General features: G+C 41.8%; 1 protein-coding gene across 1 annotated transcript in view; it reads right to left on the reverse strand.

The window, feature by feature from the left end:
• LOC134359153 (cilia- and flagella-associated protein 54-like) overlaps positions 1–16,408 on the reverse strand; it is a 510,505-nt gene that overhangs the window by 357,645 nt on the left and 136,452 nt on the right. The window contains exons 16-18 of the mRNA XM_063072102.1: positions 13,743–13,834; positions 1,465–1,593; positions 828–996 (exon numbers count right to left, since the gene is read on the reverse strand). Coding sequence (XP_062928172.1) covers positions 828–996; positions 1,465–1,593; positions 13,743–13,834 — 390 coding nt within the window. The remainder of the gene's footprint in view (positions 1–827; positions 997–1,464; positions 1,594–13,742; positions 13,835–16,408) is intronic.

The following is a 16,408-nucleotide window of genomic DNA, read 5'->3' on the forward strand; positions in this document are numbered from 1 at the left end:
ATCATTACGCCACCATGTGATAAGCATGCATGTGAGGTAAGGTAAGTAAGAATGAAGTGGACGTGTTTTTCCCAGCTCTGTGTTTTTCTTTTGACTAGTTTTGTGTTTTGGAGTTAGAAAACATAATACTGGGGAAAGAGGTAACCCGGTTGTCAGTGAGAGAACACACCTATTGTATCATAAAGTTTAACTTAATAACAGAGGGCGTAAAGTGCAATTTAAATTGCAACTGCTTAATTGGAGGAGGACTTTCTTCGATAGGGTAACAAAGGATCTGACAAGGTGAAATGGAATCAAACCCTAATGGAACAATGGATGACTTTTCAAGAGACAGTTCAGGTGCTAGCTGTGTACAATTCCCATAAGGGGGAAATAAAACCATATCAACTAATCCAAGAACTCCATGAATGAAAACAGGTGAGAATGTGATGAAGCAAATGAAAGTAATAAATGAATAATTCGTGAGAAACAAGCTGATAAAATAAATTGAGAGATGAAAACGAAAATAAGATGGAATGTATTGAGAACAGAATAGGAGTTTTCCTGAAATTAAATTGAGAAGCCTTCTGTTGACATGCAAGAAACAGATAGAAAGAGGAAGGACAGGGGTGTCATTGTGCAACAACCGTACCTCTACACAGGGCCTTTTTAGACCCGAGAAAACCATCTTAGCAAACAATTACAAGAGCTGCATGAAAACATTAAGGGAAACCTATTTTCACAAATAAATGTTTATGTGCAATCTTAAATTTTACAAAATGAATGTAATATTATAATGCTCTATTAAAGTCCTGCTTTGTAGAGATACAAAAACAATGATGACTAACCAAGATTTATTTTTAGCAGTTTAAATGCCACTCTGTAATAAACCTGATAAAGCTCCAGGTGCAAATCCATGATAAGACTCTGCATTGTTCTTGCTCTATAAGAATCTCCCTTTTGTATTTCTTCTTGTTTTTGTGGATCTGATTCACAGGCTGCCTCCTGAGTAAGTTCCTGTTAGAGAAACCAAAGCAAAATAAATTTAACAGTGTAATAAAAATAAAAAGAAACAAGATGTAGGTGCAACAATATTTTTTTTCCAATTTCCCATTTAGAATCCCCAAGTTTAACCCAGAAGGAACTGTAGTAAACTACCATGGCGATCAAATACAAATATATCTTCAAAATTCCATCTCCAGCCTCATACATTATGCCTTCTTTGGTTTTCCTGCTTGCAAACCACAGGGAAGAAAGACAGGGCATGTTGAAAAGACCATTCTAATGGTCATACTGTTTCTGCCAAGTGAAAAAGTTTAAAATCAAACTTGAAAGGTTTTTTTTAATTTGCATCCATCAACGGCATTACAATAGCTTTGAACACAGATAGCATATCCAGGAGCCATAGGAGCCTCATTTTACACACATCCTTAACTCATTTGCCTGATAAATTCAGCATTCAAGTTTATTAATATAATTTCTTACATTTAAAAGATTATTGTCAATCAACAGACTTCCATCAGGTGAAACAGCTGCTGAGCGAGCAGCAGCTATGTTATCTATTCCCTTCTCCAGCATTTTACTTGCAATAACAAGTTGATCAGATGCATGTTTCTGAAAAAAAGAGAAGCACAATGATGTTGATTCTCTTGAAGAACATTAAAGTGAATGTCCCCAGGTACTGATAGGACTTATGTTAGGTTAAAAACAAGGTTGCAGTTGTCAGTGAGAGACTATTTGTAGATCAGCACCCATTGTGTAATAATGGTTAACTTAATAACAGAGGATATAAGGAGCAATTTAAATTATATCTATTTAATTGGAGGATGACTTTCTTCAATAGAAAGTCTTCAATGAGGATCTACACAAAGTGAAGAGGCAAGACAGATTGCTGGGACCTTGACAAAGATCTTTGTATCCTCTCTAGTCATATGTGAGGCCCCAGAGGACTGGAGAATAGCCGGTGTTGTTCCTTAAAAAGGGTAATGGGGATAATCCAGGGAATGACAGGTGGTGAGCCTGTAATTTTTTTCTTCCAAAGTAGGTAAGTTCAATCTTCCCAGGTTTTGCTCAATTGTCAACTTCTTCCCAACTGACACGACCCATCTATATTCCTTTGCAGGCTTTTCGTTTCCTCCTCATAACTGGTCTTTGTATTAGCAGCAAGTCTGGCAAGCACGTCATTAACATAGATTGTAAATAGTTCAGATCCAGTACTAACACTTGCAGTGCCCCACTAATTACTGATTTTGTCAGCCTAAAAATTTATCCAATTTTCTGTTTTCTGTTAGTTAGCAGGAGAGGTAAGAGTCTGACTTCCTGATTCACTATGCCTTAACCAAAGAAGGCAAGCATGCCATACATTTTCTTTACCTCTCTGTCTACTTCTATTGCTGCTTTCAGGGAACTATGTATTTAGACTCAAGATCCCTTTGTAAATCAATACACTTAAGGGTAATTAACTATATATTTTCCCTGACATTTGATCTCCCAACGGGCAAATTAAATCCATCTGCCGTTTTCCAGTGATGTATATTTTGCTGTATTCTTTCAGTTTTCTCCACAGCACCACTTATTTTTGTGTCATCTGTAAACTTACTTACAAGGCTATTTGCATTTTTATGCATGTCATTTATGTACACTGTATTCCTAACAACAGAGGTCCCAGAAAGTGATGCCTGTGGAACACCAATAATCACAGACTTTCAGCCAGAATAAAACTCTTCCATTACTTTCCTTAACACACTTAAAAATGCTGGTGAACGCAGCAGGCCAGGCAGCATCCATTGGAAGAGCTGCAGTGGACGTTTTGGGCCAAGACCCTACGTCAGGACTAACTGAAAGAAGAGCTAGTAAGAGATTTGAAAGTGGGAGGGGGAGGGGGAGATCCGAAATGATAGGAGAAGACAGGAGGGGGAGGGATGGAGCCAAGAGCTGGACAGGTGATTGGCAAAAGGGATACCAGACTGGAGAAGGGAGAGGATCATGGGATGGGAAGCCGAGGGAGAAAGAAAGGGGGAGGGGAGCCCAGAGGATGGAGAGCAGGCAAGGAGATATTGTGAGAGGGACAGAGAGAGAAAAAAGAGTGAGAGAAAAAAAAGGGGGAAAAATATATAAATAATAAATAAATAAATAAATAAATAAGGGATGGGGTACAAAGGGGAGGAGGGGCATTAACAGAAGTTAGAGAAGTCAATCTTCATGCCATCAGGTTGGAGGCCACCCAGACAGAATATAAGGTGTTGTTCCTCCAATCTGAGTGTAGCTTCATCTTGACAGTAGAGGAGGCCGTGGATTCCCAAGTTTAGAAAACAGTCTACGCCTTTATTCCTTCTACCAAAGTGCATGACCGCACACTTCCCGACACTATATTCCATCTGCCACGCCTTTGCCCATTCTCCCAATCGGTCCATGTCCTTCTGCCGACTCCCTGCTTCCTCAACACTACCTGCATTTCTATCTATGCAAACATGCTCACAAACCCACCAATTCCATCATCCAAATCAATAACATAACATGGATAATAAGTAATTCCAACAATGACCCTAGTTAGCCAACCAGAAAAGGCCCCCTTTATTGTCACTGATTGCCTCCTGCCAATCAGCCTTCATAAAATAATGGGTTCTTATCTTGATAAGCAGCCTCATGTGCTGCACCTTGTAAAAGGCCTTCTAAAAATCCAACTAAACAACATCCGCTGACTCTCCTTTGTCTTTCCTGCCTGTTATTTCCTCAAAGAATTCCAACAGATTTGTCAGGCTAGAGTTCCCCTTAAGGAAATCATGCTGACTTTGGCCTATTTTTTCATGTACCTCCAAGTACCCGAAAATTTCATCCTTAATAATGGACTCCAACATCTTTCCAACTACCGAAATCAAGCTAACTGGTCTCTAATTTCCTTTCTTCTACCTCCCTCAATGAGCGTAGTGGCATTTACAATTTTTCAGTCCTCCAGAAGCATTCCAGAATCTACTGATTCTTAAGTTTGGAGTTTACTCAGGTAAAGCTGGACCTTCCTTGGCAGCTCAGGCGCGAGGTGTATGAGTGTCAGAGCCCTATGGAAGTAGGGGGAGAGAAGATAAAAGGAGCAGATTCAGGCAAGGCCAGTCTTTTTGGCCTGCGCAGGCATGAGAAGTGTCAACATCAATGGCCTAAACTCAGCTGCAAATAAAAGGAGGGTAGGCTCAAGCAGAGCGGCCATTGTTAGAGTGTGCCAGTGATAGAGTGTGAAGGCAGGATGGAATACTCCTCCTGTCAGGTATACAAATTCAGGATACCTGACGGTTTTCCTCTGTAGGAAGTGCACCCATCTTCAGCACCTGACTGACCAGGTCAAGAAGCTGGAGTTGGAATTGGATGTACTCAGGATAATTTGAGAAGCAGAAGATATCCGGGAAATTATAGGCCAGTAAGTTTAACGTCGGTAGTAGGTAAGTTATTGGAGGGAGTACTAAGAGACAGAATCTACAAGCATTTGGATAGACAGGGACTTATTAGGGAGAGTCAACATGGCTTTGTGCGTGGTAGGTCATGTTTGACCAATCTATTGGAGTTTTTCGAGGAGGTTGCCAGGAAAGTGGATGAAGGAAAGGCAGTGGATATTGTCTACATGGACTTCAGTAAGGCCTTTGACAAGGTCCCGCATGGGAGGTTAGTTAGGAAAATTCAGTCGCTAGGTATACATGGAGAGGTGGTAAATTGGATCAGACATTGGCTCAATGGAAGAAGCCAAAGAGTGGTAGTAGAGAATTGCTTCTCCGAGTGGAGGCCTGTGACTAGTGGTGTGCCACAAGGATCAGTGCTGGGTCCATTGTTATTTGTCATCTATATCAATGATCTGGATGATAATGTGGTAAATTGGATCGGCAAATTTGCTGATGATACAAAGATTGGAGGTGTAGTAGACAGTGAGGAAGGTTTTCACAGCCTGCAGAGGGACTTGGACCAGCTGGAAAAATGGGCTGAAAAATGGCAGATGGTGTTTAATACAGACAAGTGTGAGGTATTGCACGTTGGAAGGACAAACCAAGGTAGAACATACAGGGTTAATGGTAAGGCACTGCAGAGTGCAGTGGAACAGAGGGATCTGGAAATACAGATACAAAATTCCCTAAAAGTGGCGTCACAGGTAGATAGGGTCGTAAAGAGAGCTTTTGGTACATTGGCCTTCATTAATCAAAGTACTGAGTATAAGAGCTGGAATGTTATGATGAGGTTGTATAAGGCATTGGTGAGGCCGAATCTGGAGTATTGTGTTCAGTTTTGGTCACCAAATTACAGGAAGGATATAAATAAGGTTGAAAGAGTGCAGAGAAGGTTTACAAGGATGTTGCCGGGACTTGAGAAACTCAGTTACAGAGAAAGGTTGAATAGGTTAGGACTTTATTCCCTGGAGCGTAGAAGAATGAGGGGAGATTTGATAGAGGTTTATAAAATTCCCTGGAGCGTAGAAGAATGAGGGGAGATTTGATAGAGGTTTATAAAATTATGATGGGTATAGATAGAGTGAATGCAAGCAGGCTTTTTCCACTGAGGCAAGGGGAGAAAAAAACCAGAGGACATGGGTTAAGGGTGAGGGGAGGGAAGTTTAAAGGGAACATTGGGGGGGGGGCTTCTTCACACAGAGAGTGGTGGGAGTATGGAATGAGCTGCCAGACGAGGTGGTAAATGTGGGTTCTTTTTTAATATTTAAGAATAAATTGGACAGATACATGGATGGGAGGTGTATGGAGGGATATGGTCTGTGTGCAGGTCAGTGGGACTAGGCAGAAAATGGTTCAGCACAGCCAAGAAGGGCCAGAAGGCCTGTTTCTGTGCTGTAGTTTCTATGGTTCTATATTATAGGCAAGACTTTTGAGTAGGTGGTCACACTCAGTATACAGGCTTCAGACAGTAAATGGATGACCAGCTGAAGAGATAAGGGGACTAAGAAGACAGTGCAGGGTTCTCCTGTGGCCTTTCCCCTCAGCAACAGGAATACCTTTTTGTACACTTGCTGGGCGGATGACCCATCAGATCACAGCCACAGCAGCCAGGCTGGTGGCATTGTGGCTGACTCTGAGCCTCAATAGGGAAGGAGAAAGTCAGGTAGTGCAGTAATTGTAGGGAGACAGAATAGTTAGGGGGACAGAAAGGAGATTCTATGGCTGCAAAAGAGACACCAGCATGGTGTGTTGCCTCCTGGGTGCTAGGGTCCATGATCTATTGGAATGGCTGCAAGACATTCTCGTGGGGGGGGGGAGGGGGTCAGCCAGCGGTTGTAGTGCATATTGGCATCAATAACATAGGCAGGAAAGGGGAAGACGTTCTTCACTGTGAGTATAAAGAGTTAGGAAAGAGGTTGAAAAGAAGGTTCTCCAAGGTTGGAAGCTCTGTACCATAGGCTAGTGCAGGTAGGAAAAGGCGATAGCACGGATGAATGAGTGCCTGCAGAGTTGATGCAGGAGACAGGGTTTCAAGTTCTTGGATCATTGGAACCTTTTCTGGAGAAGGGGTGACCTCAACTGGAGGGGAACCAATATCCTGGCCACACACACAAAATGTTGGAGGAACTCAGCAGGCCAGACAGCATCTATGGAAAAGAGTAAATGGCTAATGTTTTGGGCCGAGACCCTTCATCAGGACTGGAGGAAAAAAATCCTGGCCACAAGGTTTGCTGGTGCTACTCAAGAGAGTTTAAACTAGTCTTGCAGGGGGCAGGGAACTGGAACCCCAGGTCAGTAAGGGAAGGATCACAGCAGGTGGTAGATTTCAGGGAAAGTACTGAAAGGCAAAATCAAATTAACAGGTATGATGGGTCGGATAGTTAGAAGTGTGCATATGTTAATGCCAGGAGTACTATGGGTACGGGTGATGAACTTAAAGCATGGAGCTATAATGGAACTATGATGTGGTGGGCACTACTGAAACTTGGTTGAAAGGGGGTCAGAAATAGGTGATTAATGTACCAGGTTTTCCAAGTTTTAGAAAAGATAGTGGAGGCAGTAAAAGGGGTAGAACTCAGGAAAAGGAAGGGGATGGAATGGTACTACAGGCCCTATAATAGTCACTGGGACACTGAGGAACAGGTATGTAATCAGGTTAAGGAAATATGTGAAAATAATATAGTTGTTGTCATTAGGGATTTCAACTTCCCTAATATAAACTGGGAACTTCTTAGTGTAAGGGGTTTAGATGGCTAAATTTGTTAAGTGTATCCAGGAAGGTTTCTTAAATCAATATATGGACAGTCCAATGAAAGAAGGGTCTCAACAGTGACCACAACTGTTTAACTTTCAGGATAGCTCTCAACATGGATGGGTATGATCCTTGTGGGTGAGTTTTAAATTGGAGTAGGGCAAATTACGAAGGCATTAAACAGGAACTAAGAAGACTTAATTGGGAAAACGTTTTCTCTGGCAAGTCCACATCAGACATGTGGAAGGTGTTTAAAGATCAATTGCACAGAATACAAGAAAGAAGCCAGAAAGGAACTGAAGAAATAAATTAGGAAAGCCAGGAAAAGTCATGAAAAGTCCTTAGCAAATAGAATTAAGGTGACTCTCAAGGCATTCTACACATACATCAAGAGCAAGGGGATAACTAGGAGGAGGATAGGACCATTCAAGGATAAAGAGAGGAATATTTGCTTGGATGCAGAGAATGTAAGGGAGGTACTTAATGAGTACTTTGGTTCAGTATTTACCAAAGCAAAGGATGAGGAGGACCTGGAGATCAGTACTGAGTATATAAATACATGAGGATGTTTAGAGGTCAAGGAGGAGGAAGTGTTGGGGCTCCTAATGACTATTAAAGTGGATAAGTCCCCAGGGCCTGATGGGATTTATCCCAGGTTATTGAAGAAGGCAAGAGAAGAGACTGCTGGGCCCTTGATCAGTATCTTCATGTCCTCTCTAGCCACAGGCGAGGTCCCAGAGGACTGGCAAGTGGCTAACATTGTACCTCTATTTAAGAGGAGAACAAAGGAAAATCCTGAGAACTATATACTTATACTTTATTGTTGCCAAACAATTGGTACTACAACGTACAATCATCATAGTGATATTTGATTCTGTGCTTCCCGCTCCCTGGATTACAAATCGATAGTAAATATTAAAAATTTAAATTATAAATCATAAATAGAAAATAGAAAAATGGAAAGTAAGGTAGTGCAAAAAAACCGAGATGCAGGTCCGGATATTTGGAGGCTACAGCCCAGATCTGGGTCAGGATCCGTTCAGCAGTCTTACCACAGCTGGAAAGAAGCTGTTCCCAAATCTGGTCGTACGAGTCTTCAAGCTCCTGAGCCTTCTCCCGGTGGAAAGAGGGACGAAAAGTGTGTTGACTGGGTGGGTCATGTCCTTGATTATCCTGGCAGCACTGCTTCGACAGCGTGCGGTGTAAAGTTAGTCCAAGGATGGAAGATTGGTTTGTGTGGTGTGCTGCGCTGTGTTCACAATCTTCTGCAGCAGTCACACGTCAGTTGTAGGGAAAATGCTGGAGAAAATTCTTAGTGATAGGATATATCATGGCTTTATGCATGGCAGATTGTGCCTTACAAACTTGATTGAATTTTTTTGACAAAGTGATGAGAGAGATTGATGAGTGGGTGCTGTCTACATGGATTTTAGAAGGGCATTTGACGAAGTCCCTCATGGGAGGCTCATCCGGAAGATTAAGATGCATGGGGCCCACTGCGAATTGGCTGTTTGGCTTCAGAACTGGCTTGTGCATAGAAGACAGAGGATAATGGTTAAAGGGACTTATTCAAGCTGGAGATCTGTAATTAGTGGAATTCCACAGGTATCTGTGCTGGGACCTCAGCTGTTTGTGATGTATCTAAATAACCTGGGTGAAAATGTAGATGCGTGGGCTCCTGAGCCTTCTCCCAGTGGGAAGAGGGACGAAAAGTGTGTTGACTGGGTGGGTCACGTCCTTGATTTGTGATGATACCAAGATTGGTAGAGTTGTGGATAGTGTAGAAGACTGGCAATAATACAGCACACTATAGATCGGTTGCAGATATGGGTTGAGAAATGGCAGATGGAGTTTAACCCAGATAAATGTGAAGTGTTGCACCCCGGTAGAGTATTTGCGAGGAGACAGTATACTATCAAGGGCAAGATCCTTAACAGTGTTGCTGAGTAAAAATATCTTGGGATCCAAGTTTATAGCTCCTTGGAAGTGCCTACACAGGTCGATAAAGAGGTTAGGAAGGCTTATGATTGCCTGCTTTTATTAGTCCAGGCAATGAGTTCAACAATCAGGAGGTTACATTGCAACTTTATAAAACTGGTTCAGTCACATCCGCAGTATTGCATACGGTTCTGGTCACCCCACTGTGGGAAGAATATTGAGGCTTTGGAGAGGGTGTAGAAGAGGATTACCAGGATGCTGCCTGGTTTAGAGAGCAGGTGCTATCATGAGAGGCTGGATAAACTTGGATCATTTTCTCTGGAGCACCAGAGACTGAGAGGAGAACTGATAGAGGTCTACAAGATTATGAAAAGCATAGATAGGGTGGACAGAGAGTATCTGTTTCCCTGGGTTGAAATGTCTAATACCAGAGGGCATGCATTGGAAGTGAGAGGGGGGTCAGTTCAAGGGGGGTGGGAGGGGTAATTTCTTTACTCAGAGTCATGGATGCCTGGAATGCTCTGTCAATATGGTGATAGAGGCATTACATTAGAGGTTTTTAACAGACATTTGGATAGGCACATGGATGTAAGGAAGATGGAAGGATACGGACATGGTGTAGGCAGGATGGATTAGTGTTTGGGTGTTTTTGATTTGCTTTTTAGCTGGTTCAGCACGATAACCTGTTCCTGTACTGTACTATTCTATATTTTATGTTTAAAAGATCATTACTAACATCTGCACAATCTCTTCCTCTTTCAGAACACTGGGTGTAGTCCCTCTGGTCCAGGTGACTTATCTATCTTTAGACCTTTCAGCTTCCCAAGCACCTTCTCCTTAGTAACAGCAACTACACTCCCTTAAGACCATAAGACCATAAGACAAAGGAGCAGAAGTAGGCCATTCGGCCCATCGAGTCTGCTCCGCCATTTTATCATGAGCTGATCCGTTTTATCCTATTTAGTCCCACTCCCCCGCCTTCTCACCATAACCTTTGATGCCCTGGCTACTCAGATACCTATCAATCTCTGCCTTAAATACACCCAATGACTTGGCCTCCACTGCTGCCCGTGGCAACAAATTCCATAGATTCACCACCCTCTGACTAAAAAAATTTTTTCGCATTTCTGTTCTGAAAGGGCGCCCTTCAATCCTGAAGTCATGCCCTCTCGTACTAGACTCCCCCATCATGGGAAACAACTTTGCCACATCCACTCTGTCCATGCCTTTTAACATTCAAAATGTTTCTATGAGGTCTCCCCTCATTCTTCTAAACTCCAAGGAATACAGTCCAAGAGCGGACAAACGTTCCTCATATGTTAACCCTCTCATTCCCGGAATCATTCTAGTGAATCTTCTCTGTACCCTCTCCAACGTCAGCACATCCTTTCTTAAATAAGGAGACCAAAACTGCCCACAGTACTCCAAGTGAGGTCTCACCAGCGCCTTATAGAGCCTCAACATCACATCCCTGCTCCTATACTCTATTCCTCTAGAAATGAATGCCAACATTGCATTCGCCTTCTTCACTACCGACTCAACCTGGAGGTTAACTTTAAGGGAATCCTGTACTGTACGTGCTGAACCAGCTAAAAAGCAAATCAAAAACACCTAAACACTAATCCATCCTGCCTACACCATGTCCGTATCCTTCCATCTTCCTTACATCCATGTGCCTATCCAAACGTCTGTTAAAAACCTCCAATGTAATGCCTCTATCACCATATTGAAGACGCCTTTCTGCTCCTTGACACTCTCAAATTTCTGGCATACTGCTAGTGCCTTCCACAGTGAAGATTGATGCAAAATACTTAATGAGTTCATCCGTTCTTTATTCCCCATTACTACCTACCTCTCCAGCATCATTTTCTAGTAGTCAAGTTTTTTAGTGTGTTCAGTTCTGGTCACCTCACTACAGAAAGAGAGTGCAGAGGAGATTTACAAGGATGTTGCCTGGATTGGAGGGTGTACCTTATAAGAATAGGTTGAGTGAACTTGGCCTTTTTTTCCTGGAGCAACTGAGGATGAGAGGTGACCTGATAGAGGTATATAAGAAGACGAGGAGCATTGATCGTGTGGATAGCCAGAAGCTTTTTCCCAGGGCTGAAATAGCTAACACGAGGAGGCATAGTTTTACGGTGCTTGGAAATAGGTAGCGAGGGGTTGTTGTTCCACACAAAGAGTGGTGGGTGCGTGGAATGCATTGTTGCCAGTGGTGGTGGAAGTGGATACAATAGGGCCTTTTAAGAGCCTCTTAGATAGGTACATGGAGCTTAGAAAAATAGTGGCCGATGCACTAGGGCAATTCTAGGCAGTCTCTAGAGTAGGTCACATGGTTGGCACAACATTGTGGGCAGAAGGGTCTGTGATGTGCTGTAGATTTCTATGTTTCTATGTCTGATGTCTGATCTTGCCTTTCTTTTACTCTTTATATAATCTAATCTTTCTCATTAACAGATCTATCCATAGAACTGCCACTCACAAGATGTTTTTTTGGCTTTTGCACCATTCTCTGTAAACTCTAGAGACTGTTGTGCATGTTCCAGGAGATTAGCAGTTTCTGAGATACCCAAACCACCCCATCTGGCAACAACAATCACTCTACAGTCAAAGTTACTTCGATAATAGTTCTTCCACATTCCAATGTTTGGTCCGAACAACAACGACCATGTCCGCGTACCTTTATGCTTTGAGTTGCTGCCAGACGATTGGCTGATTAGATAGTTGCATTAATGACCAGGTGTACAGGTGTACCTAATAAAGTGGCCACTGAATGTATTCGACTCTCAGTTTAAGGGCTTGCTTTCACAGATGTGTTTCAGGCAGGTTGAAGAGCCAATGGAGCCTAAGTTAAACATTATAACATATCAATCTGCTTCTATTAATTTATAAAGGTCTTCAGATTAAGAACATTGTTCACCAAGGAAGTTGCTTACATGCAACCTATAATTTAGCAATCCAACCTCCTGATACACTGACGAAGGGTCTCAGCCTGAAACATCGACTGCGCCTCTTCCTATAGATGCTGCTTGGCCTGCTGCGTTCACCAGCAACTTTGATGTGTGTTGCTTGAATTTCCAGCATCTGCAGAATTCCTGTTGTTTGCTCCTGATGCACTGTCTGCTTAACACCTCATCTACCATGCAGCCTTTTACATGAAAATTCAGCCCCAAGTCTCTTAAATGGAACTTCATATCCTATGGTTATGACTCACATGCAATAATGAGACCACCAAGCCACAGTTGAGAATACCTGCTTTGGGAACATGAATGTTAGAAATCTAAAGGTTTAACTTTGCACTTGAGTTTTAATTATAATGGATTCTGAACAAACTTCTTAACCATCCAAGTTTAATTTGAGCTGGCATCTAAAACAGAAACACGAGGAAATCTGCAGATACTGGAATTTCAAACAACACACATTAAAATTACTGGTGAATGCAGCAGGCCAGTAAGAGGTACAGTTGACGTTTTGGGCCGAGACCCTTCGTCAGGACTAACTGAAAGAAGAGCTAGTAAGAGATTTGAAAGTGGGAGGGGGAGGGGGAGATCCAAAATGATAGGAGAAGACAGGAGGGGGAGGGATGGAGCCAAGAGCTGGACAGGTAATTGGCAAAGGGGATATGAGAGGATCATGGGATAGGAAGCCTAGGGAGAAAGAAAGGGGGAGGGGTGAAGCCCAGAGGATGGGCAAGGAGTATAGTGAGAGGGACAGAGGGAGAAAAAGGAGAGAGAGAAAAAGAATATATATATGTGTGTGTGTATGTGTGTGTATGTGTGTATATATATATATATATATATACACACACACTCACACATAAATAATGGATGGGGTACGAGGGGGAGGAGGGGCATTAACCTTATATTCTGTCTGGGAAGCCTCTAACCTGATGGCATGAACATTGACTTCTCTAACTTCCGTTAATGCCCCTCCTCCCCCAGTACCCCATCTGTTATTTATTTTTTATTTATATATATATTCTTTCCTCTGAGCTTCCCCCCCTCCCCCTTTCTTTCTCCTGAGGCCTCCTGTCCCTTTCATATCCTTTTTGCTAATCAACTGTCCAGCTCTTGGCTCCATCCCTCCCCCTCCTGTCTTCTCCTATCGTTTTGGATCTCCCCCTCCCCTTCCCACTTTCAAATCTCTTACTAGCCCTTCTTTCAGTTAGTCCTGATGAAGGGTCTCGGCCCGAAACATCAACTGTACCTCTTCCTATAGATGCTGCCTGGCCTGCTGCGTTCACCAGCAACTTTTATCTAAAACAGAAAGTAGTTTTAACAGCTTGACACTATCATTGGAGTTATTCCAAGGTTGACAGTTGTAAGGTATTAACTATGCTAATATTTCAAGCAGTTGAATATTCATGTCCTACACATGGAAAACTGGATTTCAGGGAAAGTCCATCTTCAACCAAACTGTTGCACCTCGGTGATGAAGATCCTTTATGCAAATACTAATAGCAACTAAATGAAATTGGGTTTTGTTTTTGTTTGAATTGTTAGTTCTACATACTTTAAAACCAAAGCAGCCTACACAGAAAGAATGAAAGGATATAGAAGTGGCAAAGAATGTCTTCTGGATGGAAAACAATATTTTATTGTTCATAATTCTTTCAAATTCTTCTCTTTACAATTGATAATGCAACTCACCATTAATAAATTAGTGGGACTACAGAATTCTGTTTGTATGGATGTTGGCGTTTGCGTAGACGTTGCTGTATCAGATCTGTCGGCTAGTATACCTATGGAAAATAATAATTACTTGTTCATGTTAAAAGTCTGACAACTGAGGAAATACTTAACTGCTGAGAAAAAAAAACACCCACAAGGCCTTACCTTCCCACTCACAAATTGTTTTCAAACTTTTGGAGCTCAGAAATGTTCAGTTTTTGCCTTGTAGTTTATGGTACAATTTGCACCATTATATCTCATTCATTACACAGTAGCTTTTAAATTCTAGAACATGATTTTCTAACATCTGGACCTCAAGCATTCATAGAGATTAGAGAGAGATAAGCTTTGTTTGTCATATACAGTGTACATTGAAATATTGAAACATACAGTGCTAGGGCAGCCCAGAACTGTCACCATGCTCTGGTATCATCATTGCATGCTTACAATTTACTTACCCTAACCTGTACATCTTTGGAATGTGGGAGAAAACCAGAACATCCAGGGGAAAGACACGCGGTCACAGGGACAACATACAAACTCCTTACAGGCAGCAATGGGAATTGAACTCTGAATGCTGATCGCTGGCGTTATAGTGTTTTGCCAACTACTATGCTACCAACTATCATAATACAACATAGCAGCAAGTGCAGACATTGTGTTACTAAAAGGAAACCATGTCCTCAGCATAATCATGTAATAACATTTCAAATATAATTGAGATAAACAATGTATCTATTTCTGTATAAAACTGAAATTACTGGAAATGCTCAGCAGTTGCATTTGTCTCATTTTCACCATTGATATTTTATACTTCTACATCAACAGTCACTGCCAGAACAACTTGAAGGTCCTTCATTCCTTTCTTGGAGAGAGTCTCAACTAATTCCACCCAACCTTTGTTCTCCTCAAACTGGCTAGATTTGTTCACACATTGAACAATTTTTCAAAAAACAAGAAACCCCAGATAATGGAAATCTGAAATAAAAACTGAGAACGGTGAAAATGCACAGCAGGTAAATTGGAATCAGTGAAGACAGTTAACATCTCCATTTGGTGGGGTTTTGTCAGAACACTCTTGACAACTTCTCCTTCAATTGTGTTTCTTTTTTCCAAATACAAAGTGTTAACATAGGAAAGGGTGGCACAGTAGTGTAGTGGTTAGCACAATGCTTATGGTACAGGCGACAGGGGTTCAATTCCCGCTGCTGTAAGGGTTTTCTATGTTCTCCCTGTAACCACATGGATTTCCTCCAGGTGCTGCAGTTTCCTCCCACTATCCAAAGATGTACTGGTAGGTTAATTGGTCACTGTAAATGTTCTCATCATTAGGGAGATTAAATCGGGGGATTGCAGGGTGGTGTGGCTCGAAGGGTCAAAAGGGTCTACCCTGTGCTGTATCTCAATAAAAATGGGTCCAAGAAGTGCCAGTTTCCTTGTGGGATTGTGGAACATGGATTGATTAGATAGGTGACAACTAGACAGTGAAGAAAGTTATTAATAATTACTGGAAGGTGGGGGGGGGGGGGTCCTGATCGACTGGATTAATGAGACATAGACTGGCGAAATGTATTCAATCCAGATAAGTGCAAGGTGTGTATTTTGGGAAGTCAAACCAGGGTAGAACTTATGTAGTGAATAGTAGAGCCTTGGGTAGAATTGTAGAGCAAAAGGGCGTTGGAATACAAATACAAAATTCATTGAAGATATAGTTACAAGTAGACAGAGTGGTAAAGAAGGTTTTTGGCACACAGGCCTTCATTAGTCAGGGTACTGAGTAAAATAATTACTCATTGCATGGATGTTACATTGCAGTTATACAAGAAGCTAGTGAGACCACACTTGGGAGTATTCTGTTCAGCCTATTTTAGGAAAGACGTCATTAAGCTAGAAAGAGTGCAAAGAAGATTATGAGAGTGTTGCCATTATAAGTATATTTTATCCCCGTAACCTTCCAAAATATCAGGCCTTCTCTAATGTTGGCTTTTACCCATCCTTAACCCAAAATTTTCTCCCATCTTTCTATATCTCTTTCTTCTTTAAAATTGTCCTTAAATAAACATGGAAGGGTTGGGCCAAAGGCCTGTTTCCATGCTTATTACTCTATGACTCTAATCTCTTTTTCAATCCTATTAAGATCCCTTCCCTCACCTCTTCTGCCACATTGATGTCAATATGTATTTGTGGTGTTCCCTGCTTTTGTTTTCAATGAGGAAGTAGCTTTGCTGCCATTGTTCTTTGACTTTACTTTCCATTACAGCAATTTTTACATTCACAGAGTAATCCTCTACAAATTTTGACAATTCATTATGATGTCTCCACCACACACATCTTCTCGGTCTTTGGCTCTCGGTATTCTAAGGGGACATCTCAGAGGGATGTGCAAGTTCACTTAGAAACAGAGCATCCTTTTCCTACCACTAGCATTGCCTTGTGCTACTGCAGAAAGTTATTAATTCACTGTATTAGTACACGGTATGTACAAATTAGTTGTTCTGCTTTCTATGTTACAAGGAGAGGTTTTCCTTATTTGTGAAATTTATCATTAGTGGCAAATCAATCTGTGACATCCTAAAAAGATTAGATTAGATTATGAGAACACTCAGTCCTCTTTTATTGTCATTTAGAAATGCATACATGCGTTA

Source organism: Mobula hypostoma, chromosome 20 (assembly GCF_963921235.1).
Source record: "Mobula hypostoma chromosome 20, sMobHyp1.1, whole genome shotgun sequence".
In the NCBI taxonomy this organism is placed as follows: Eukaryota; Metazoa; Chordata; class Chondrichthyes; order Myliobatiformes; family Myliobatidae; genus Mobula; species Mobula hypostoma.